This window comes from Garra rufa, chromosome 5 (genome assembly GCF_049309525.1).
Source record: "Garra rufa chromosome 5, GarRuf1.0, whole genome shotgun sequence".
Taxonomy (NCBI): domain Eukaryota; kingdom Metazoa; phylum Chordata; class Actinopteri; order Cypriniformes; family Cyprinidae; genus Garra; species Garra rufa.
In genome coordinates, this window is record NC_133365.1 from 40910849 (window position 1) to 40934819 (window position 23971).

The 23971-nt window shown below is 35.6% G+C and overlaps 3 protein-coding genes across 5 annotated transcripts; 2 read left to right on the top strand and 1 right to left on the bottom strand.

Moving 5' to 3' along the window:
• The first annotated feature begins 879 nt into the window (after nucleotides 1–879).
• nono (non-POU domain containing, octamer-binding) lies at nucleotides 880–13594 on the top strand. 2 transcript variants are annotated; one of them, XM_073840628.1, is made up of 10 exons: nucleotides 880–966; nucleotides 1712–1859; nucleotides 1937–2130; nucleotides 7965–8266; nucleotides 8349–8444; nucleotides 8778–8974; nucleotides 10246–10430; nucleotides 10526–10556; nucleotides 12832–12911; nucleotides 12998–13594. In XM_073840628.1, exons 2-10 carry the CDS (start codon nucleotides 1712–1714, stop codon nucleotides 13091–13093), a joined length of 1329 nt encoding a protein of 442 aa, XP_073696729.1. In that variant the 5' UTR covers nucleotides 880–966; the 3' UTR covers nucleotides 13094–13594. The 2 variants fall into 2 exon arrangements, with proteins under 2 accessions (XP_073696729.1, XP_073696730.1); XM_073840629.1 differs by having other exon boundaries at nucleotides 13001–13594.
• A 1392-nt stretch (nucleotides 13595–14986) lies between these two features.
• Nucleotides 14987–19326, top strand: casp22 (caspase 22, apoptosis-related cysteine peptidase). Of its 2 annotated transcripts, XM_073841040.1 has the most exons (7): nucleotides 14987–15098; nucleotides 16914–17240; nucleotides 17450–17466; nucleotides 17593–17701; nucleotides 17933–18422; nucleotides 18529–18685; nucleotides 18946–19326. In XM_073841040.1, exons 1-7 carry the CDS (start codon nucleotides 15092–15094, stop codon nucleotides 18958–18960), a joined length of 1122 nt encoding a protein of 373 aa, XP_073697141.1. In that variant the 5' UTR covers nucleotides 14987–15091; the 3' UTR covers nucleotides 18961–19326. The 2 variants fall into 2 exon arrangements, with proteins under 2 accessions (XP_073697141.1, XP_073697142.1); XM_073841041.1 differs by lacking the exon at nucleotides 17450–17466 and having other exon boundaries at nucleotides 16914–17083.
• Nucleotides 19327–19728: 402 nt separating this feature from the next.
• tnfsf10l4 (tumor necrosis factor (ligand) superfamily, member 10 like 4) lies at nucleotides 19729–23213 on the bottom strand. The gene is made up of 5 exons (XM_073841042.1): nucleotides 22939–23213; nucleotides 22705–22836; nucleotides 22564–22609; nucleotides 20593–20679; nucleotides 19729–20410 (listed from the first exon to the last, which is right to left on the bottom strand). Exons 1-5 carry the CDS (start codon nucleotides 23110–23112, stop codon nucleotides 20007–20009), a joined length of 843 nt encoding a protein of 280 aa, XP_073697143.1. The 5' UTR covers nucleotides 23113–23213; the 3' UTR covers nucleotides 19729–20006.
• Between the last annotated feature and the right edge of the window lie 758 nt (nucleotides 23214–23971).

The following is a 23971-nucleotide window of genomic DNA, read 5'->3' on the forward strand; positions in this document are numbered from 1 at the left end:
TGCCGCAAATATCGGAAGAAGAAGAAGAAGACTCATCAGAGTAGAAGGAAAGCTCAACCCTAGAAAGTGTTGAGATAGCCTTCATGAAAACCCAGTCTAGAGCATTCAGAACCTCAGACTGAACAGAAGGTTCACATTTCAACAGAACAATGACCCTAAACACCCAGCAAGAGTGACTTATAGAGAACTCTGTTAATGTCCTTAAGTGTTCCAGCCAGAGTCTGGACTTGAACCAATCAAACATTTGTGAAGAAACCTGAAAATGTCTGCCAGACCCCATCCAACCAAACAGAGATTGAGAGGTGAAGAGGTGAGAAGAAGAATGGTGGGTAATTGCCAAATGCTGATGTACAAAGCCTGTCACATCATTCACAACAAAGTATAAATACTTATGCAACGTGCTTATTTCAGTTTTTTTTTTAATAAATTGACTAAGTTCTGACAATTCTGTGTTTGTTCTGTCATTACGGTGCATGGAATGTAGATTGATGTGAAAAAAGTCATTGTGTAAATAATGCAATTATTTTTGAATGATTATATCAGGTGCCTTAGCATAATCAGATAAAAAGTGTAAACTGGTTCATTTCTTTTAATTGAAATCGACACTGGTTTTGTTAATTGCGCTTCCTTTGTTCAACACTTGTCGGCGCCAGCCTTAGCATTTCTCAATCCACACCGCTCACAAACTTGTTTTTTCGTCATTTCCGATTTACCACAACCAGTCTAGCCTATGTAACTGGGTTTAAAAACGATGGCATCCAATGAAACATTTAGAACATGTACACGTCATTTTATTGACGTGGGATTGGCCAATCGAAATCGTCAGAGCGTACACCGGAAAACCCAGCGCCAACCAATGAGCAGTTAGATCAGCCAGCAGTTTGAGTTGTCCAGCGTTCAACCCTCTCCTCTTTGTGATCAACGCTGCGTGTGTTACTGGAAGCGGATTAAACACTCTTATAAAAGGTATTTAGACGTTTGTATCTGTTTTATATTCTATTCTTATAATGCATGTTTTTATTTATGAATGAATGCGTTTGTGCATATGAGCTTGAGACGAGTCCGGGCTAACTAACGTATTTGCCGTGTTGAATGTATCAGTCCGGCTTGGCTCCGCTTTGCAAACCCATACACGCTTATTAATGAAGAAATCAGACAATAATGTAAAAATGCATGCGTTTAAGTACACTCATTAATGATAGTAATTTGAGCTTGAACTCTTAACAGTGAACAAAGCATATGCTGGCGTACATAACGAAGAGGCAAACAATCGTTGAAAACAAAGACATCAAATTGCATCCACCAATCAATAAATCACGTTTGTAACGATATATGTCTAAACACTCACTAAGCAAGACATTGGATGTTAAAAACGCATCTTATTTTTTCATTAATGTATAATTCAAATTACATCCAATGATAAAATACTCGAATATTCAAGCTCTGTTATTCTATATCAGTCTATAATGTAATCAGATTCATAGTTTGTTGGTTTTGAATGTCCGTTATTCATGTGTGTTCAGTGTAGATTTTGTCATTAAGCATTTGATTGAATGTGCAATTAAAGGATGCTGTAATGTCAGTGAATTCTCTTAAGAGATGCCAGATCAGCATCCATCATGCCTTTGTTTTCACTTTTGATTGAGCTATGATCTCAGGTTTTAAAAATAAATGAAATCAAGTTTGTAACTTTGTTCATGTGCCTCAACAGATGCAGGGAAACAGAGGACCCCGTTCAGACCAGCAGAATCACGGCCCACCCCGACAGCAGCCCAACCCCCAACAGGATCAGCAGAGGAAGCCTTCAGGAGCAGACAGCAATGGACAACACACTGATGCCGGGGAGCAGAGTAGCCCCAGTAAGGACTGAAAAGCATTTACGCCACAGATCTTTGACTTAAAGTCATAGTCACTGATTGAACCTTTTCTCCTGCAGATGCTGCTTTCACTATAGACCTACAGAACTTCAAGAAGCCAGGTGAGAAGACCTACACGCAGAGGAGCAGGCTGTTTGTGGGGAACCTGCCCACTGGAACCACAGAGGAGGATGTGGAGAAGCTCTTCTCCAAGTATGGAAAACCTTCTGAGATCTTCATCAACAAGGAAAGAGGCTTTGGCTTCATCAGGCTGGTGAGTTTGACCAGGCAAAGTTTATATAGTTTTCATAACCAAAACTGCTTTTTCTGTAATTTGTCTACTAAATTTTTAGTTGAAGATCATATAACATTGTCAGTATTTTTGCTTTTTTTTCAATACAAATGTCTAAATATCCTTAAATCAAGATACATTTCAGAATTAGTTCACTTTCAGAATAAAAATTTCCAGATAATTTACTCACCCCCCACGTCATCCAAGATTTTCATGTCTTGTCTTCAGTTAAAAAGAAATTAGGATTAGGATTTTTCTCCATATAATGGATTTCAATGGGAACCAACAGTTTGCGCATCGCAGAGCTAGTGCAAGACGAGCATTTATGGTTGGAAAAGTATATACATTTTCATTTTTTTTTAGGAAATGACCAATCGTTTTGCTAGATAAGACACTTTTTCCTCCGCTGGGATCGTGTAGAGCTCTTTGAAGCTGCATTGAAACTGCAGTTTGGACCTTCAACCAATTGACTCCCATTCAAGTCCACTATATGGAGAAAAATCCTGGAATGTTTACCATAAAAACCTTAATTTCTTTTTGACTGAAGAAAGAAAGACATGAACATCTTGGATGACATGGGGATGAGTAAACTATCAGGAAAACTTTATTCTGGAAGTAAACTAATCATTTAAATTGAGAGGCAAATTGAAGACATGAAGTCTTTGTTTTTCTTGAGAAAACTGAATGAAGTGTAGTCTATGCTTAACCCTCAAAGACCGAGACAGCCGCCCGCGGCTAAAAATAACTATTGTTCTTAAATGTTTAATAACTTTTGAACCGCTAATCCAATTTGAATGCTTTAAAAAGTCTCGTAATGTACAGAGTCTATATGCGATATCGCATTTGTCTCAGAGGCTCCGTCATGAGCGTGATTACGTCATCGCTAGCGGTGGCACAGTTCACAAAACCCACGGTTCGGTTCGTATCACGGTTTTAGGTCACGGTTTTCGGTTTTGTACGGTTCTTGTTTGTATTTTTTTTATTTTAATCTTTAACACTCCAGAAGTTTGTTTTGGCATATGAAATGTAGCTTGATTATCCACAATTTAGGATACATTATTAAAAAAAAAAAGTTTTATCATGTAATCATGCACAAACTGAATTGGACTTGACTTTAAGCACATTATTGAGACCATCTCTGAGGAAAGCTAGGGGAGATTCAGGGGTGATAGCGTTCCGGCACCACGCCGGATTTCCGGCGTACTGTGGCTGCGGGAAAAAAAAAATCAGGTTCGTGGATATTGCTCTGTCATTTCTCTAAATCTGAGATGTGCAGGTCAGAGAGCAGCTTTAACGCTCAACGACTCAAACAAGTCACATTCTGGCCGATGAGCCAATCAGAAGTAGGGAAGGGGCGGGCCTTGTGTCTTTGTCAAATAGATTGATACAGGTTAAGGCAATGCTCCATGCGCGAAGGTGTTTTTAGCTCCCATACTGTACAATTGTCTCCTACTGGCAACTCAAACCATAAGTCATGGCTATGTTTATGAAGCCAGGGGAAGACATTAAGGATTTCGATAAAGGCATATTTACAGGGCTCGCAAAATCGCTAGCCCGACGTCCCGGAGCTATTGGGTTTTCCAGTCGGGCTACTAGGGATGGCTCGATACCACAATTTTGACTTCGGTACGATACTAGGATCTAATACCTTGGTATCGATACCAAATCGATACCATAGGTTAAAAAAAAAGAAAAAGGAAACAGGCAAATATAGGTGAATTGAAAACTCTATGAACAACTGTGCAAAGAAATTGTTACAAAAAAATAATAACTACAATTTTGATTTTAGAAGAAACAAAACTGAAGAGATCTAATTAAAATAAAGTAATCTCTTAATATATGTGACCCTGGACCACAAAACCAGTCTTAAGGTGCTAGGGTATATTTGTAGCAATAGCCAAAAATACATGGTATGGGTCAAAATTATTGATTTTTTTTATGCCAAATATCATTAGGAAATTAAGTAAAGTTCATGTTCCATGAAGATTTTTTTGTAAAATTCCTACTATAAATATATCAAAATGTATTTTTTTATTAGTAACATGCATTGTTAAGAACTTAATTTGGAGAACTTTAAAGGAGATTTTCTCAGTATTTTGATTTTTTTTTTGCACCGTCAGATTCCAGATTTCCAAATAGTTGTATCTCGGCCAAATATTGTCCTATCCTAACAAACCATACATCAATAGAAAGCTTATTTATTCAGCTTTCATGTGATATATACACCTCAGTTTTGTAAAATTTAAGCTTATGACTGGTTTTGTGGTCCAGGGTCACATATTTTCAGTCTTTATCACAAAGAAAATGTGAAAGCAACCAGAATGCAACAGAGTAGAGGATACAGGTTGGATTGTGATTTTGGGACTGAATAAAATGGGTTCACATATACATATCTTTTCAGTCTTTATTTTTTTTGCTAGCTCCTTTGACCACTGCAGAGCGCGTTTCATCTGTGCGATCCATTGCCGTTTGTCTGTTATCACGCTTGCCGGTTTTACGCCAGTTTGTGGAACACTGCCGCATAGTGGTGAAAATCGGAACAGCGGATGAAATACCGAACTGAGCAAACTTTTGATATTGTACCGTTTAAAAAAAAATAAATACCGGTATTTTCACAGTACCGGTATACCGCACATCCCTACGGGCTACCAACATTATTTGACCGGCTGCCCGACGGGCTATCCTGAAGTAGAGGGCTCATGGGGACCTTAAAACTCCTCAATTTAGTTGTATCAAATTTAAGGCCATAAAAAGTGGTAAATATTTTAAATGGTAAAAGAAGAGGATTAATTATTTTAAGAGGTGTTACAGTTGGGGACGGAAAGACGAGAATCGCGATAGAGCTGGATTAAACTTTAAGAGGCAATGATTTCATTGAATAAATATGCTCACTGCACGTTTCAAAGTCAAAACGCGGCACTGTTGTCTTTATATGAATATATCTGAAGGGAACCGACTGTCCTCAGAAACGTGTAGTTGGCATTTTCATTTCATGACTGATAAGCGTTAATGCTGCTTTGCTTTCAGCCATTCTTAGGGAAACCGTAATATTTCAGCGCTCCTAAAGCGCCCCCTCGTGACATAGAATTAATTTGCACGTTCAAATTTTTAGCTGTTTTTTATGCAAACACAGAGTTGTAAATGTGAAAGAAGTTAATGTGCTTTCTAAAAATCTAAACAATTAGGACATTGTTTTAAATAAATGTTATGCATTATATACTTGATTTATTCATTTTAATGGGATAAAGGCTGAAATGCCAATCTATAAGCTTTTTTTGTGAAAAACCTTTATCTGACTGAACTGAACCAACAAGTTATGTGTAAAAGTGCGTCGCATACATAGTACCTCCACCCCACTCACCTCGGGGGCAAGGGAAAAAAAAGTTCAGGCTCAGGAATTTTTTCCACTATCAGGCCTGGAGATTTGATACAGCAATAGAGAAGACATTGTTGACACGCTTTTCATTTATTTGGCAAAAACAGGACAATGTGTATCTCCACAGGAATTCATGTCCCTTTTTAGCACATAAAGATTGAACTGAAGAATTAACTTACATGTCTACCAACACCCCAGTGTGATGTCTTCTCAGATGAACTGACAAATTAGAAGTGTTGCCGTTAGCATATTATATGCATTTTCCGCAATGCTTGCACACAGTCTCAGTTCGATCTATTCTTTTATTCCCGTCTTCATCATAGGTAACATGAAATCCAAAATGTTCCCACACAACTGACCTGGCTTAGTGGCCGTTCACATGAAGCCTCTTTTGCGCACTCAAGTTTGTTATTTCAAATGTAGACGCGTGGTATGCGCTCGTAATGGAAGCGACGCGCTGCGACACGCTCGTTTTTTCCAGGCGCGTCCGCGCCGCATCGAGATAAAAACATCTCAACTTTTCAAAATTCCGCAAGCTCACCGCAGGCCATGTGACATGAACCAACCAATCAGCTTCATCCTTTCCTTTAATAAAATTGAAAGCACAGCCAAGTTGGATGAGCAGCGTATTATAGCTGGCGCATCAACTCCGGGCAGCCTTCCTTATCTCTCCCACTTGCCATTTCTACACGTGACGTAACCTGCAGCACTCCACTTTTACTGTCTCTGTCTACACACACCTCTTATTTCACGCGAAAAGGACACTCACGAGGCTACATTGCGCATGCGTTGAACCGTGCGACGCACACACGCACCGAACCGAGACAAGCGAACCGAACGGTTCGGTTGTTTTTCATTTACCGTGCCACCCTTAGTCATCGCATTTCCTCAGCACTGATTTGTGTTCATGAAATCAATATGTTTCGATCCTCTGAGCCAAACAGGAACGATTGCTGATGCTTAGTCCCACCCCTGTGCCCAGATTGGTCCAAACTGCCATCTATTCAACCAATAAACATAGGTTTTGGGACCGATTAGTATGTTTCTTTGCAAATCTGAACAAACGAAAAGTGCGTCTTGTGTGCATGAAAACAAACGGAAAATAACACATTTGCATGACAGCATTCTTTGAAAATGGACAAAAATCTTCACGACAGAGCCCTTTGACATAACACAAACCAAAAACAAGGATAAAACAGCAGCACATATCAGATAAAGCACTGGAATGTAGGTTTTCGCGTCACTAGGCGATCTCCCGGTAAAATAGATTCTGACGCAGACTACAGTCAGCAAATCTATCTATTTGGTTGTTATATTATGGAACTAATTCTTATATAGTTTGTAAAGATTATTTGCACAATTTTTTCGGTTGCACTCTGTATATTTCTCTCATTTTGTGTGAATTTTGTGAATAATTTGGACTTTTTTGTTGTTGTTGTTGCACAAGACAATTTGTGCAATTTTTCTTGTGCTACTTTCTACACTGTTCATGTTTATTGTTCATCCTCGGATTAAGAATATATTTATCTGTAAAAGTAACTTATTTTTACTGTTTTGCTATTATGTAACACTGTTTCTGCTATGACTTTACTCCTGAAACGTTTTTGGACAGGCCTGTATTGTCAATAAACTAAATAGGCCTGTTTTTCACTGTAAAGCGCCTATAATATTGTAATAAATGGCTATAACTTGCTTGGGGAATGTTATATATAGACAATTTTATTTGGAAGTGTAAAACACCTAAATACAAATTTCTTGTATTTTTTGTTTGAGTACACACTAAAAATCACCCAATTGTTGCTAGCGTTTTTCCTAAAATTCTGGAAATTCACTAATTTTTAGAAAAAACAAAGGGAAAATTTTAATTTTAAATAAGCTAGACATAAAGTTCTTATGTTTATGATATATGACAATTGATGCTGACTGCTAATAGGTCTGAAAAAAACAAAGAACTATACGGGTACCTCAGGTGCCCCAAAAATGTTCTAGGTCTTTAAGGGTTAAAGCAAGAACAAATGTCTTTTGAAAACTAGTTTACCCTTTGATTTAGGTTTTTGTTTTTTCAGTCTATTGGCAAATATTTGTTTTTGTTTGATTTATAAATTCTTTTTTTTTTATCAATCTTTCATAAAACAAGACATGTCATTTTGTTTTTCTAGAAATTGTATCTATCTTTTTTAATTTAAATGGTATTTTAAAACTTGAAAGCATCGCTTATACAATACAATACATTTAGAGACATTATTGATTATTGATTATTGATTATGTTCTATTAAGTTTATTCCTTAAATTCTTCCTTATTTGGTCTTAAGTCTTAAATTCACCTTTATAAAACCTACAGAAACAATGTTTTGTGCATTTTTATTTTGAAATGATGTATTGGATCTCAGACAGCAAAGGATCAATGCAACATTAACCCTGACTTGCTTGCTGTTCTTAGGAAACAAAGACTCTTGCGGACATAGCAAAAGCAGAACTGGATGATGCCGTGTTCCGAGGTCGCCAGATCCGTGTGCGTTTTGCCACTCATGGCGCTGCGCTGACAGTCAAGAACCTGCCCCAGTTTGTGTCCAATGAGCTCCTGGAAGAGGCCTTCTCCATGTTTGGTCCAATCGAAAGGGCCATTGTCATCGTCGATGATCGTGGCAGGCCAACTGGGAAGGGCATTGTGGAGTTTGCCAACAAACCCTCTGCCAGGAAAGCTCTGGACCGTTGTGGAGATGGAGCCTTTCTTCTCACCGCGTGAGTGTTTGCTGTTTTCATCAGTAGTTGTTTGTAAATGGTATTTGGTTTACTTAAGTTTGACTTTCTTTCCTCAACTCAGTTTTCCCAGGCCTGTTACTGTTGAGCCAATGGATCAGCTTGACGAGGATGAGGGACTTCCTGAGAGACTTATTAACAAAAACGCACTATTTCACAAGTGAGTTTGTTCTAATATGCATTGTGTATATAACAGTAATGTGCAACCAGATGGTTGTCCAGAATTCCTATACGTAGAGGAAACTTTTCATACCTGGAGAAGTAATGGAATATTGTGTGGTGAATATAATTTTTTTCTTGATGTGCTCTAAAATATATTTTTTGTTCAAAATTGCAACCTTTATTAAATTATAAAAAAAACTGTATCCAACAAGAACAAAGTGGATAGGTCTCACCTTGTTCATTTTTGTGAAAATGACCATTTAAGTGTGTATATTACATGGTTACTCACCATATACATAAACTAACAAGTCTTCCTCTATATGTCAATTAGAGAGCGGGAGCAGCTACCCCGGTTTGCTCAGCCAGGCTCGTTTGAATACGAGTATGCTATGCGCTGGAAGGCCTTAATGGAAATGGAAAAGCAGCAGTTTGAACAGGTTGATCGAAACATCAAAGAGGCCCAAGAGAAGCTGGAGACTGAAATGGAAGCGGCACGACATGAGCACCAAGTCATGTTGATGAGACAAGGTGAGTACACACAGGTTGCCGTTTTTGGGCGATTGTTAATTCCAAAATGTACCCCAAATATAAAACCCCCTGGGAATTCAAGTTAACATTTCAGTCATTTAACAACATATTTGGATGTTTGTTGTTCTCTGTTGGGTTAATAGTCACATGACATGTTATTGGATTATTTTTGTTCTGTTTATTTGAATTTTACTTTTTTATAACATTCGGTTTTCATCAAATTCATTTTCCTCATAAAATCCTAGTTTGCTAAACCCTATTTTAGAGCTTTACAGGAGATAATCGCTTTCAAACTGTTTTCTGTCTACACAACACTACTGTATGCTGTCCATACTCTTCACCAGGGTCAGGTTTATTTTTTTTTTTATTTTTTATTTTTTTTTACATTCATCAGGGCAATTTTTCTAATCATCTTATTAAAATCACAATATTATGTTGTCTTTAATGTCAAATATTAAAATTTACCCAATTATTTTAATCTACTTTAAAATTGTTGCCAGTAACAATGGACCGTTTAAAATTGTATTTAAATTATACAAATAAAAACAGGAGCTCATAGGGCTGCAATGTAATGACAAAAAGCATTATTGTTGATTATTGCTCTTCATATTCTAATATTGATTATTAATATCGGTAAAGAAAACGCAATATAATTTTTTTTTTTTTGGTTTGTCTGCGTTTTGGGCACATCACATTCTGGCTTTACAGACAAACATGTCGGTTCACGACATTAGTCTAGCACACATTAAGCAAAAGCTCTTATTTATATCATACACTACCAGTCAAAAGTTTTTACGATTTGTAATGTTTTTTTTTTAAGAAGTCTCTACTGCTCACCAAGCCTGCATTTATTTGATCCAAAATTTATATATTTTTACTGTTTAAAATAACTATTTGAATATATTTTAAAATGTAATTTATTCAGAGTTTTTAGCATCATTACTCCAGTCACTTAATCCTTCAGAAATCATTCTAATATTCTGATTCTGCTCAAAAAAAACATTTATTGTTATGTTGAAAACAGCTAAGTATTTTTTTTTCAGGTTTCTTTGATGAATAGAAAGGAAAATAAGCATTTATCTGAAATAGAAATCTTTTGTAACATTATAAATGCTCAATTTGTTCCATCATAATCAGGTGAGCCTAAAACAAGCCTATTTTAATGACTAGTAGTTTAGGCAAACCACAGACTAGTCGATTTTGAGACATGCCTAGTCAGCAATCACATCACACTGCAGTTAGTCATGTCTGTTTCTCTGTCTCTGCTCCAGATCTCCTGCGCAGACAGGAAGAGTTGAGGAGAATGGAGGAGGCTCATAGCCAGGAGGTGCAGAAACGGAAACAGATGGAGCTGCGTCAGGAGGAGGAGCGGCGGAGGAGAGAGGAGGAGCTCCGTGCCCACTCCGAGGACCTGATGAGGAGACAGCAGGGCCAGGGAGGCAATTTCTCTGAGAAAGTGAGTCTGAATTTTCTGAGGTTTCCAAGCTCCACAGGTATTGTCTGCATTTCTGAGGATTTTTAATTAATGGACGTTGTGTTTGCTTTTTTCAGAGGGATCCAGACATGAGGATGCATATGGGAGGTGAGAAACGCACTCAAACACACTGTGATTAATAGAGGTCGACCGATATTGGATTTTACCGATAGCTAGGTTGGACCACACTGGCTGATACAGATTAATCAACCAATAGTTTTTCAAATGGATACTGAATAGAAATTAAAATAGTGGTCTACTCTTTAAAAAAAAAGGAGTGAAGCATACTTTGTTAAAGAATAAATGTATTAATATTAATAATAATTATTGTTGATGTTAACAAAAGCAACTTAAACATTTAAAAATATCATACACAATAACATCCACACAAAAGCCGTAGTATTGAAATTACATCATGTGGATGTATACTCTCAGAGTTTAACTGCTTCTATTCTAGAACACTTGATGAATATCTAATCAAAATATTTTAATCACAAACCGAGCAAAACCCCAGCTCCACGTCCAGAAGATATCGTATCAGTTATCACACACACAAACCGGACAAGTCGCATTCAGTTCAAACAGCAGTCTAAAACAGTTTATTTAATCACCAAACGGACATAAGTTTACTTCAAACTCATCTATGCTGCTTTTTGGCCATTCTTGAAGTTCTTTGTTTACAACAACAGAGAAAAGAAAGTGTAGTCTCTATCTCTCTATATGAAACATACAGACTTTATTAGAGCCACAGAAAGAAAAACACTTTGCTAAAAATGCACAATACACACAATCTTCCAACCAAGCGTGAAGTCTTTATGAACATTTACAACGATTTAAGACAGATATGATGTATTAAATGTAAAACTCTGTGATGCAGCAGGATTTCTGTTGGCTGAATGAGCACAGTTTGCTAGCTTTAAATGTGCAACTTGATGGCTAACAAATGCATTAAAGGAGTAGTTCACTTTCAGAACAAAAATTTACGGATAATGTACTCACCCCCTTGTCATCCAAGATGTTCATGTCTTTCTTTCTTCAGTCGTAAAGAAATTGTGTTTTTTGAGGAAAACATTTCAGGATTTCTCTCCATATAATAGACTTCTATGGTGCCCCCGAGTTTGAACTTCCAAAATGCAGTTTATATGCCGCTTCAAATGGCTCTAAACGTTCCCAAGCGAGGAAGAAGTTTTTTTTTTTTTTTTTCACTAGTTTCACTAGATAAGACCCTCCTTTCCTCAGCTGTGATTGTTTAGAGCCCTTTGAAGCTGCATTTTGGAAGTTCAAACTCGGGGGGCACCATAAAAGTCCATTGTATGGAGAGAAATCCTGAAATGTTTTACTCAAAAAACATAATTTCCTTACGACTGAAGAAAGACATGAACATCTTGGATGACAAGGGGGTGAGTACATTGTTACTGTCAGATCTTTTCCTCTGAAAGTTAACTACTCCTTTAATGTGATTAGCTGGATATAAACTAATGCAAATAGATCGTTACATTAAACATTTGGGTTGGACTTGTGTGTTTTGATCACATTATTTTAACCTATTGAAGTGCGGCTAGTGTTTGCGTCCTCTCAGCTTTAATAGCAAACTGCTGTCCTTTCTCTACTAATGCAGCATATAGTCAACAAAGTAATTACTCAGTAATGATATGAAAACATGTACTATAGTTCATTGTCGATGTTTAAATCCACATCTGAAGTGTCCCGCTCTGTTCAGCTTGCAGTATCACGTACCGCTCTCATACTGTATACTGACGGTGGAGCCTTCTCTTTGGTGATTTAACAACACTATACCCGAACACAAATGTCAGCAAGAACTGCTTAACTCTGTGCTGAAAATCCTTTACCTAATTTGGTGTTTCCGGTTAAGAATGATCAGCTTTTTAAAAACTGCTTGTAAATCTCCCTCATTATTCTGTATTATCAACAAATACTTTGTTTAATCTTTTTGTCAACTATTTTTTTCTCAGTTAGCACAGGTTTTCCATTCCTTTTTTAGAACTGATTGGTTGTCAGCTTCATTAATCTGTGCTTATGCACCTCAGTTTTGGATTGGAAAAGCATTATTTATAGATAAGTTTGGCAGTGCTCACCAAAAAATGAGGTGAATAAATGCAGGTCAGTGAGGCCTATGATAAGTTAGTTCCAAAAAGAAAAACAAATACTTGGTAATAATATAGAATACAGGGAAATGTCATTTTTGACCATCACAAAAAAATGAAAATTCTGTCATGAATTACTCACGCACATGTCATTCCAAACCTGTAAGACCTTTGTTCATCATCTGAACACAAATTGAGATTTTTTATTAAAATTGAGTAAAGTTGTTGTTTTCTTGTTTTACGAACTTAACATTCCTTTTTCTTTCTTGGGGTGAAAGGTCAGGGAATGGCCATGAACAGGAACCCGATGGGTGGAAATACTACAACAGCAGGAGCTGCCAGCTTGGCTTCCAGTGAGGTGCAGATTTCTCAACACACATTGACAACATTAATTTCAACATGTGAAGTGTATAGTATCTAAGCTTCTGTCTTTTTGTTTTTCAGCAGGGGTCTGCTGGTAATCCAGGTGGTCTCCCTCTTCCCTTCCCTCGTCCTGGACCTCCTGTTGACTTTGGCCCCAACAAACGCCGCAGATTCTGAGACCACCAGCCAAACATCTTCTTTTTTTTTTCTTCTTTTTTTTTTTTTTACATACTGTAAAATATTTTTAAGTGAAATTTGTGGTTTCGTAGGACCTGTGTATGCATTTCACATTCACAAATGAATTTGTGTAGGCAAATGTTTTAAACAGGTTGAAGTGTATGTTTTAAGTTACCCTGTAAGATCTCACATCCCCAGCAGAGCCTTAAGGGACTGTTTCCAGAAACGAATTGAGCCCAGTTCTGGGGTAAAGGACCCGTATGCTTATGATCACTTACTGAAGAGTCTTCATCTATGGATGAGGGTTTATCTGTGCATGGAAACAGCTCCAGGCTGGGCATTCAGCTTTGTATAGCCCTATTTTTTCCTTTTTATTCATTTCTTCTCTTTTGTATTTCACCCTGCAGTGACCTTTTCTAAAGTAGAGATTAGCTTTTGTCCATCTTGTCCTCTGCAATGCTTGCCTTTCTAGACTTTAAATAAATTCATAACTACGTGTTACATACTGTCCAGTATTGCCGGCAGCATTCATGGCTAAAATTTGGTGATTTGTCTTTGCACAGCTGTTACAAAGAAAAAAATACACAGCAGCTTTAAATTAAAAATGAAATTGTCAACTTCCTCAGTCACCAATCAATCCAAACACTATGGAATGGAAAAGTAATAAAAGTAGTCCATATACCACTTTTGTTTATATATAGCTTTTATACCTCAAAGCTTCTGGACTTCATTGTCCACAATATTCAAAGGCCCTTTCGTGTAGGCTAATATTTTTTCTGCTGTAAACCTGTGAACATTTGTCTTCAAAACTTTAATTTACAGAAACTGTCTATAGATTCAAATGCATAAAAAAATAAGTATACTTTTAAGAAAAGTTTTAAGAATTCCAGGATGTTTATCTTCAGGTATCCCACTCTTTTTAACAAATGCATTTATAATTTCTCCCTGATAAAACAAGTTAACATAACTTGCTGTTTTTAATCAGTTTATTTTTATGGCAAGGTTCAAAATTGTTTAAACACAATTAAGCCTTTAGAAACTTGATTAGAGCAAATGAGAAAAACTTGCAAGATGACCTGATGAAAGGAGGAAAAAACATTTCAATGCAGAGGTTAAGAACACTAAACAAGCATGTTGCTGAAATGGCATTTTTGACAAAGAAGAACATTAAAGGCCAACTTGAATATGCTAAATTTGTTTGAATAGGTCTGTGGAGTTTTGGAGGAATGTTTTATGGTGTAATGTGACCAAACTGGAAGTTTTTGCATCCATAGATCTGCGGTATGTCTGGTGCGAAAAAGGCAAGGGATTTGAGCATAAGGATACTGTCACAACGGTCAAACATGCAAACGAGCAGTCCTGTTATGAGGTTGTTATAGGAAGTGTAAATATTGATTAAATGAAGGACATCATGGATTTTTTTGAAGCATCTATATCGGTGCTGATAGTATTTGGCACTAACTTCTGGGAACTATTAAGAGGCTCCCCAATCTGCTGTAAAAACAAAAACCTTTTAATAGAATGCTTGAAAAACAGTAACAAGTTTCATCACTGTTAAATCATAATACAGCAACAATAATAAACCAGGGCTCTACAGTCTCAATAGAGGGAAAACAATAGATTCAAAATAAATTTTAATTTCAAGTTTGCATTTAAAACGAAAACATTTAGAAAATGCACATTTAAGAATATATTAATTTGGCTAACAGTGAAATAAGGTTTATGAAATAAGTATTTATATGATTTACCTGGCCTAATATTTGATAAAATCAATATCATACCAAAATGTCTCTGTAAAAGAGCAATTCCAAAATAAAAATATTTCAGGGTCCTCCAAACAGAAAGAACATTGCTGGTAAACCTTGGTAGACTGGAGTTAATCTCCGCCCACAACCCCTTAAAGATTTTATCGGAAACTTCGTTTACATACTTTTCCTGTTGTTACACTTTCACAATAGGTGTGCATTAAAATCGTATTAACGTTTAATATACGACGAAATGGCAGGTAAGATTAATTCATGTAAATACTGTGTGTGTGAGTTAGAAAAGTTCATTTGTAGGCTATTTCACTAATATTTTTGAAGAAATCGCTTAACAATGAGATCGAAAGTAAAAAACAACAACGAATAGTTAGGCTTACCAGTTAACCCGCCGTTGGTAAGGTCAGATTCAAGGTATTTAGCAGACTATTGTCTACGACTGAAAATAATTTGGATTCACATGTTTTATGCAAAAGATGCCATTCAAAATTGTGTCAAAATATTATAGTAGCGGACAGTGTTGGGAGTAACGCATTACAAAAGTATATTACAGTTTATTACTTTTTGCTGTAACGCGGTAATATAACGCATAACTAATTCAATTTGGGTAATAATATTACTCGTTACAATCTCAGTAACGCATTTGCTCATGTGTGGACGGAGGATGTTTTATAACCGCGTTAAGTACAAATCCTGGTTTACATAATAGCTTAGCATTCAAATACATCATGAATATGGATTCATGCCGAATGAGAGAGGTAGGCTGCCACCTGCAATATTTGGAAAATGCACAATTTGTTATTTTTATAATGAAGATTGACATTCCTGTAAATTGTGCAATTGTTGAATAAAGGATTAAAAAAAAAAAAAGAGAGAGAGAGAGAGAGAGAGAGGTAGGCTGCACGAGAAGAATGCCCGGTCCGTTTGCGTTTAGTTTCGCTTTTACCCTCATTCGTTTTGGCTTGTTTAGCAACTTATATTCTTTATTCTTGTTTTGTTCTGAAAACCATTTAAAATAGCCTATAGGATGATTGTACATTATAACACTTCGCTTTATTTACCGGTGTTATTTATGAATGTATTAATGTGGTTTGTGCTTATGTGTTTAACCTAAACTACAACGTAACATTAATAGACATAGCCTACCGGTAGGCCAACTTAAATATGTTTCTATAATTTTATGCTAGCTATCCTAAACTTAATGTATAATGAGCAGCTATAAACTTATATTTTGGCATTTTATAATCTGTGGATATTTTGAGTAAAGTAACTCAAAAGTAGGCTAACTTAAAAGTAGTGTAACGCATTACAATTTAGAGACAGTAATATTGTAATGTAACAAATTACTTTTAAAAGACAGTAACTAGTAATATATAATGTATTACATTTTTGGAAGTAACTTGCACAACACTGTTAGCGGAGCACAAACTAACAGGGTTTAAATATTTCCACACATGCTAGCATAACATGGTAGGCCTATTAACTAATCTCCATATCAACACTATATAGAGAAAAAAGTGAGTTAAAATTCAAAAAACTTTTTAAGATATCGCTGAACACTTATTTTACCATAGCAAATCGTTATTTCGGGCTTCTTTCATCTCAGTTTTTATTATTAATTTAATGAGAATAGTATGCTGTTATTTTAATCTCTTAATAAATCTGTTATTAGATCAGTTTAGAACTTCCATTCTTTTGGGATAATACGTATACTCTGTTTTTATGAAACAAAGTGACATACATATACTAGACAAGTGTGAAATTATGCAGATAAAAAACGTGCATTGTGCCTATGTGACAATAATTAGCTTACTAAGAATGCTGGATACAACTCAGGGCTGGATGAAATATGGACAAACCCAGCAGTTGAGTTAAATGTTTAACCTTACCTTCTTTTATTTAAATCAGCTGTTTAAAAATTACTATAGGCCTATTGCTGGCTTAAAACAAACACAAAACACACACATTTAACTCAACCACTGGGTCAATTTAACCCAGTCGCTGGAGTTGTTTTTAACCCAATTAAATGAAATATACATAAACATTTGACTTTCTTTTAGATGAGGTCTTGAAACAACTTCGGAATGAACTGATTGGAGGTTTATCCGAGGCTGTGATCAGTACTTTGCTGGATGATCTTCGGGGCAACGTGCTAGGCAAGGAGGAGATTGAAGTAATAGAGCACAAGATGAAAACACGAAGCGATCAAGCTCGTTGTCTGATTGATTGTGTAAGTAGAAAGGGGAGCAAGGCAAGTGAACTTATGCTCAAATCCTTGAAGAAGAGAGACGAATTCCTTTATGACAACTTAAACATAGACAGCCATTTAGCAATTCCTGAAACAGGAGTGACCTGCAGTTCTGCATCAACGTCACACAGTACAACAGGTACAGTTACATGAAACATTTAATCATATTTAGTTTTCATTTAAAGATGTTTCCTCTTTCGGTCCAGTTATACAGTTTAATAAAGAACTTCTTCTCTCTTAAAAATGTTTGTAGACTATTGTTTTTGTTGTTGTTTTGTGGCATTGATTAATATACTGAAAAATACTTTTAAGACTTCAAAAACTTACTGTCAAATATATCCCCCCCAGACAAACAAAACAATTTGGTAAGTGGAGAAAACAATGCAACATGTTCACATTATCCTTTTTCCCCCTAAAGTTATACACTTTTTCAGACAGATTTCATTCTTGAATGTTGCTTGTGCTTTGTTACACTTGCTCTTTTGTTCTAGAATAAGGTGTACAAAATGGACAGTAATCCATGTGGACTGTGTGTAATTGTTAATAACGAGGATTTTGGAAACCCCAAAAAGAATCGGAACGGATCCCAAAACGATGTTGGTAGGCAGTAAATTATTTTTTATTCTTGATGTTAAAGAATCACAAAACAACATGCTCATTCACATAGGCTATATTCTTTTTTTATAACATTCCTTTCTTTGTCATTCTTTTTGTACTCTACATTTTCTTTTTTTTTCATGTCCTGTTGTAATTGCTCTGTGGATCTATGTTCGGTCATGCATTTCATTAGCTTTACCTTTGATACTTTTCCATTTTTTATGTATTTCTCAGTTTCTCTGAAGGACTTGTTTGAATCTTTGGGCTTTCTGGTTGAAGTTGAGATAGACAAGACTGCAGATGAAATGAAAGCGCTTATGACTGAATACAGTCAGGATAAACGTCATGGAGACTGCTTTGTCTGTTGCGTGATGAGTCATGGAAATGAGAATGGTGTCAAGGGATGCGATGGGCAAAAATGTACCCTGAATGACATCACCACCCCATTTGATGGAGACAACTGCCCCGCTCTTATTGGCAAACCTAAAGTGTTCATTATTCAGGCATGCAGAGGGTCTGAGATGCAGAGTAAGGTGGTGGCTACAGATGGTGCTGGTCCCAGTCGTAACCAGACATCTGGAAAATTATCATACAGCATTGCCAAAGATTCTGATTTTCTGATTGCCCTGTCCACTGTGGAGGGATATGTGTCATTGCGTGATCCGTCCAGTGGATCGTGGTTCATACAGTCCCTTTGCAAGCATTTAAAAGAAGGAAGTGAACAGTGAGCATCCACTACATTGGCCTTACTACTGCATGCAGTAACACTTTAAGTCTGTTGTCTCGTCTCTTGAGTTTGTTTGTTAAATTGTTTCTTCCTTCATTTTTAGACGCCAGGACATCTTGGGGATCCTCACTAATGTAAATGACGATGTAAGCCGTCGTGAGGACTTTATTATAAATGAGAAAAATGATAAAGTAGATGCAAAGATGACCCCTCAGCCCAAGTTCACCCTGAGGAAGCTTCTTATTTTCAAAGCTCCAAAGGTCAGAATTTTTATTTATTTATTTAGAAATGCATTACAGTTCTGTGCAGTTGTGTAAATTCAAAAATTAATACTGTTCTGTCGCAGATCTGCATTTTCTAAACTGAAATCCCATGTTGTATAATTTAATTGATATAATTGTGATATCTGTGAAGTTTTGTGGTGTGATATTTATCTATAGAAGAAAATCAATATTTAGCAACACTTTGAATATAAATTATTGGTTAAAAAAACTCTCTCTTCATTCCCCATTGTAAACAGAAGAAATCACGCTAAACATCCTAATCTTTCACCTAAAGGAGAGGAGGAAATCTTTCCATTGACATTCTAGAGAAGATCAATGACACAGACAGAGAAAACATAGCATTCACCTCTGCTTTTCCATATTCGTTGTATTGGATTTTAGGAATATGTGTATAACATGTAACCAGAAAGAATGGAATGACTTTATTATTTTGCATTTTATATATATATATATATATATATATATATATATATATATATATATATATATTTTACCACTGAATTGTTTGCTTGTTGGTAAAAATCATGGTTTTGTGGAATCATGAATCTTTTATGAAATTTGTCTGTAATCCCAATATTCTTTAATTTTCATATTAAACTAGATCAAATTCTCTTACACTGCTTTTGAACTGTTTTGGCTGTTGACGAAAAACACCTACACTTGTATCAAAAAAACCTGAACACCACTGAAAACCAAAATTCACATGGACTTCCCTTGTATAAAAGTAATGTATGTAAAACATGTTTATTTTATACTTAGTCTGGTTTAAATCTATTAAAATATAGTGACATATCGCTTTTAAACTTCCTGATATAAAAATTATAATTAAACTTTATATGGGGTAAAACTTGTGCACAATGCCCATTTCTTAATATTAAGCCTAAAATGTGTTTTAATGTCACTATTGATATCGATTGTATGATCTTTGAATAATATTGGTCTTTAAATGCAAGATATTTAAAGTCTACCTAAGGAATACTTGCAATAATTCCACTTTAACACAATCAAATATACTTAAGTATATCTTTAGTTGTACTTCTGCACAAAGTGCATTAAGTTAAACTTTTATTTAGTCTTAATAGACTGTTATTCATAATCTCATTATACAAAGGGCTTTACTTTACAATAAACACTGCATTAAAACTGCAAAAATAAACATTAAAAACATTCATTTAGTCTTGATGTGGATAAAAGAAACTTATTCACAATCTCAGTATACATATATTATTAATATTTATCTGGAAAACAAATGACTGAGTGTATAATCTCTGAAAGAAACACATTGCTGCTGTTTCGCTCAGTATATCATGAATGCCCCGAAGTAAGTGGCTTCTTGGAGGAAGCGCACTGAGTTTATATTTAGCACGTACAAGGAAAGCCTGTCGCCCGTTTCTAAGCGGAACAGCGCCCCCTGATGGCTGGAATAAAGCTGTACACTAGAGTTTACGCTCATGCAGGGTGTCACTATAGATTTTGCAAGCATCACTGGCTGTGGATAGGATGCTGTCGTCTTGTATAAATACTGCGAAAAGTGCATATTCTGTCCGAACTGTGCTTCAAAATTAACCTGAGAGAAAACAAAGTAAATTCCGTCTTGTGGCACGGCTATTTCTCCATCGGGGCTCAGGCGCATTAACCCTTCCTGACTGAACTGGCCGTTGAAGTTGTCCCACTGAACACGATCCAATGCAGGAATCCCGTCTGCAGAAAGTAAAAAGATGAACGCTGTTACCTTATCTCGTACAACATGGGGGTCCAAACTCGGTCATGGAGGGCCACTGTCCTGCAGAGTTTAGCTCTGAGCCAAGTTGGAGCTAAACTCTGCAGGACTGAGTTTGGAAATACCTGTAAACAGTAGATTGTTACTGTGGGAAAGATCTTACCATTTTTCAGCAGTCTTTGATATTGTTTAAGCTCCTTTTTTGCCCCAACGTGCACAGCTGGTTTGAAAATCTCTGTGACATTATGTTCTGTAAGTCCAAGAACATACTTTTAATTAAATAGACTGCAATGCTTGAATCGGTGAGAAAATTGTGGGTGTGCTGGGTCTGACTCTTACTTCACAAATTAAGGCTTGAATCCTGCAAAGGGAGTCTAAACAGAATATTCTTTTATACAGAGAGTTTCAACAGCGTTTTCAAGTTTAATTACAAATTCGTGGGCATAACCAAAGCAACAGTAGGCGTTGTATCAATAGACAAACAAACATACATACATACATAAATGCAGTGTTGGGGAAAGTTACTTTTATAAGTAATGCATTACAATATTGCGTTACTCCTTAAAGGAGTAGTTCACTTTCAGAACAAAAATTTACAGATAATGTACTCACCCCCTTGTCATCCAAGATGTTCATGTCTTTCTTTCTTCAGTCATAAAGAAATTATGTTTTTTGAGGAAAACATTTCAGAATTTCTCGCCATATGATTGACTTCTATGGTGCCCCGAGTTTGAACTTCCAAAATGCAGCTTCAAAGGGTTTTAAACAATCACAGCAGTGGAAAGAAGGGTCTTATCTAGCATATCGATGGGTTATTTTCTTTATATAAATTACAATTTATATACTTTTTAACCTCAAATGCTTGTCTTGTCTAGCTTGGCAAGACGAGAGTTTGAGATTAAAAGTATATAAGTTATAAAAAAAAATAAAAAAATAACTGATCATTTTGCTAGATAAGACCTTTCTTCCTTGGCTGGGATCGTTTAGGGCCCTTTGAAGCTGCATTTTGGAAGTTCAAACTCTGGGGCACCATAGAAGTCCATTATACGGAGAGAAATCCTGAAATGTTTTCCTCAAAAAACACTATTTCTTTACGACTGAAGAAAGAAAGACATGAACATCTTGGATGACAAGGGGGTGAGTACATTATCTGTAAATTTTTGTTTTGAAAGTGAACTACTTCTTTAAAAAAGTAACTAATTGCGTTAGTTACTTTTTACGTAAAGTAATGCGTTACGTTACTTGTGTGTTACTATTGCGATACTTTTTCTTATCTGGGCTGGGCTTGCCGTTTTTTTATTATAAAAAGTTCTATTTTTGGCAAATGTAAAAGCCCTTTCAGGCTATGCTTGTTTTTGTTTTGAAACACATAACTTTTGTTATAGTTACTCCTGTTGTTTACACACATGCATGTACATATTTAATAATAATGTTATTGTTTACATTATATATATATATAATATCAATTATATGAATATAAATATATGCATGTAAATATTTAAAAAAATATATATGAGTGTGTATTTATATATACATAATAAATATACACACATATTCTGTAAACAAAAAAAAATATTTTGGATGCGATTAATCGAGATTAAACAGGGCCTCGCCAAAAGTGAAATGAATAAGCCTCAGGCTGCAGGAAATGTAAATTCACATCTGTAGAGAGTACAGATCAAACAATTGTGCTGCCATTCTGGATTGCATGAAGAACACTCAGCAATAATAAAAAAAAAGAGGAAACACAAATGTTATGTTTATCTAAAGTCATTTTTTTATTAGTGTGGTTGAATTGATCAACAAAAGTCAGAAGAAGACACTGGTTAATAAAATGGGATGTGTCATATTCTGAATTTGCATTTCAGTGTTTTTATTCTTTTTTTTTTTTTAGTAAATACTCAGTTTTGTTTAAGTGAGATGAGTAAATGCATGTTTACATTTAGCTGTCAGTCAATAAAGGGGAAAACAAAGTAACTGGCGTTATTTATTTGGAAAAGTAACAGATTATTTTCTTGTAAAATAAAAAGTAATGTGTTACTTTACTAGTTACTTGAAAAAAGTAATCCAATTACTTAACTTGTGTTACTTGTAATGGGTTACCCCCAACATTGCATAAATGTTATTTATTTACCTCCTAATGTTCCCAGTACATCATTCTGTATGTCCAGCAACAGTCTCTGTTCAAAAAAGCAATCTAGTTTCAGTATAGAACATCTTACATATATTTCTCAATATCACAAAAAGTATTCAGATCTTGAAGCAAATATGTTACCTGCTGTGCGGTTTGTTTCAGTTCTTGAATGAACAAGTCACAGCTTGCGATACCTGCTTGATTTGTCGGTTGAGTAAGATCTGTGGAGAGACAGTGAATTGGATACCCTCCATCTTTGCCCGTTTCACGAGTCTTTTAAAGTAAAAAAAAAGTCATCAGAATCACACTAAATATTTCTTGTTTTAAAGATGCTAACTATTTAGGAAGAGGTTATGATTAAACGATTTAACTCACTCTGTGAATATCCTCGGAGAAGTCATATAGAAGAAACGCAGTGATAAACGTCTCCGTGCTTAATATTAAAGTCAGAATCAAGAAGAATATGTACTGGCCCTTTGCATATTTGTTTTCAGATGGGTTTTCGTCCAGCTGGCTATAACTGGGGCTGACTTGTAGGTTTGATGTCATGTTCCGACCGTGTTCTACAGAGCGTTCGCATGACAGAAAGAGAAAGTAGCTTTTCCTGTTGTATCCTGAAGGAGTCAAAGGTCTGTGCGCTGTTCAGGGCTCTTCCGCGTCAGTTTGTTTTCCTCTTTGGAAAGTCCCGCGGTCAAGGCGCCGCCCCGCTTTCAGCCTGATTGCATTTTTTTTATTAAATTCAATCAACAATAACATACAATACGAGAAACAACATTAAAAATAAGAAAAGGAAAAAAAGACAACAAATATAACAGTTGCCAGGTGGAGGTAAGTATAAGTTCAAAGCAAATATTTCAAAGTTCTTACAGCTTTCTTATTCAAACAGTCTCTGATAATATATACATATCTAGGTCAACAAAACCATGTAATTGGGTTGCATTTTGGTAATTTATAGTTATTAAAGTGAATTTGGTCAACAGAATAACTAAAAAATTAATTAAGTAAAAGTACTATTCCTCTCGGTAGTAGCCTAGTACATTTTCCCATTAGAATGAAAGGTGTTAAAGACTTGTTAATAATTTTTTTAACTTTACACCTTAGTGTAACTGAGTATGTACAGAGCCAAAATAAATGCAAGGCAGCTTTCTCGTATTCATTACAAAAAATACAATTAACATTTATTACTTTTTTTGTAAATAATGATTTGCTGATGAAAATCTGTGAATAAGCTTATCAACAACCACACAGCAAATTTTGTCCAACAAATCAATTTTCTATTCAATAAAAAGACAAAACATAAGGTACAGTGACAAACAGCTATATTATTCAAGGTTGCATTTATTTGATAAAAAATATTGATTTAAAATAATATTTTTTTATTTTAATATACTTTAAAATATGATTATTT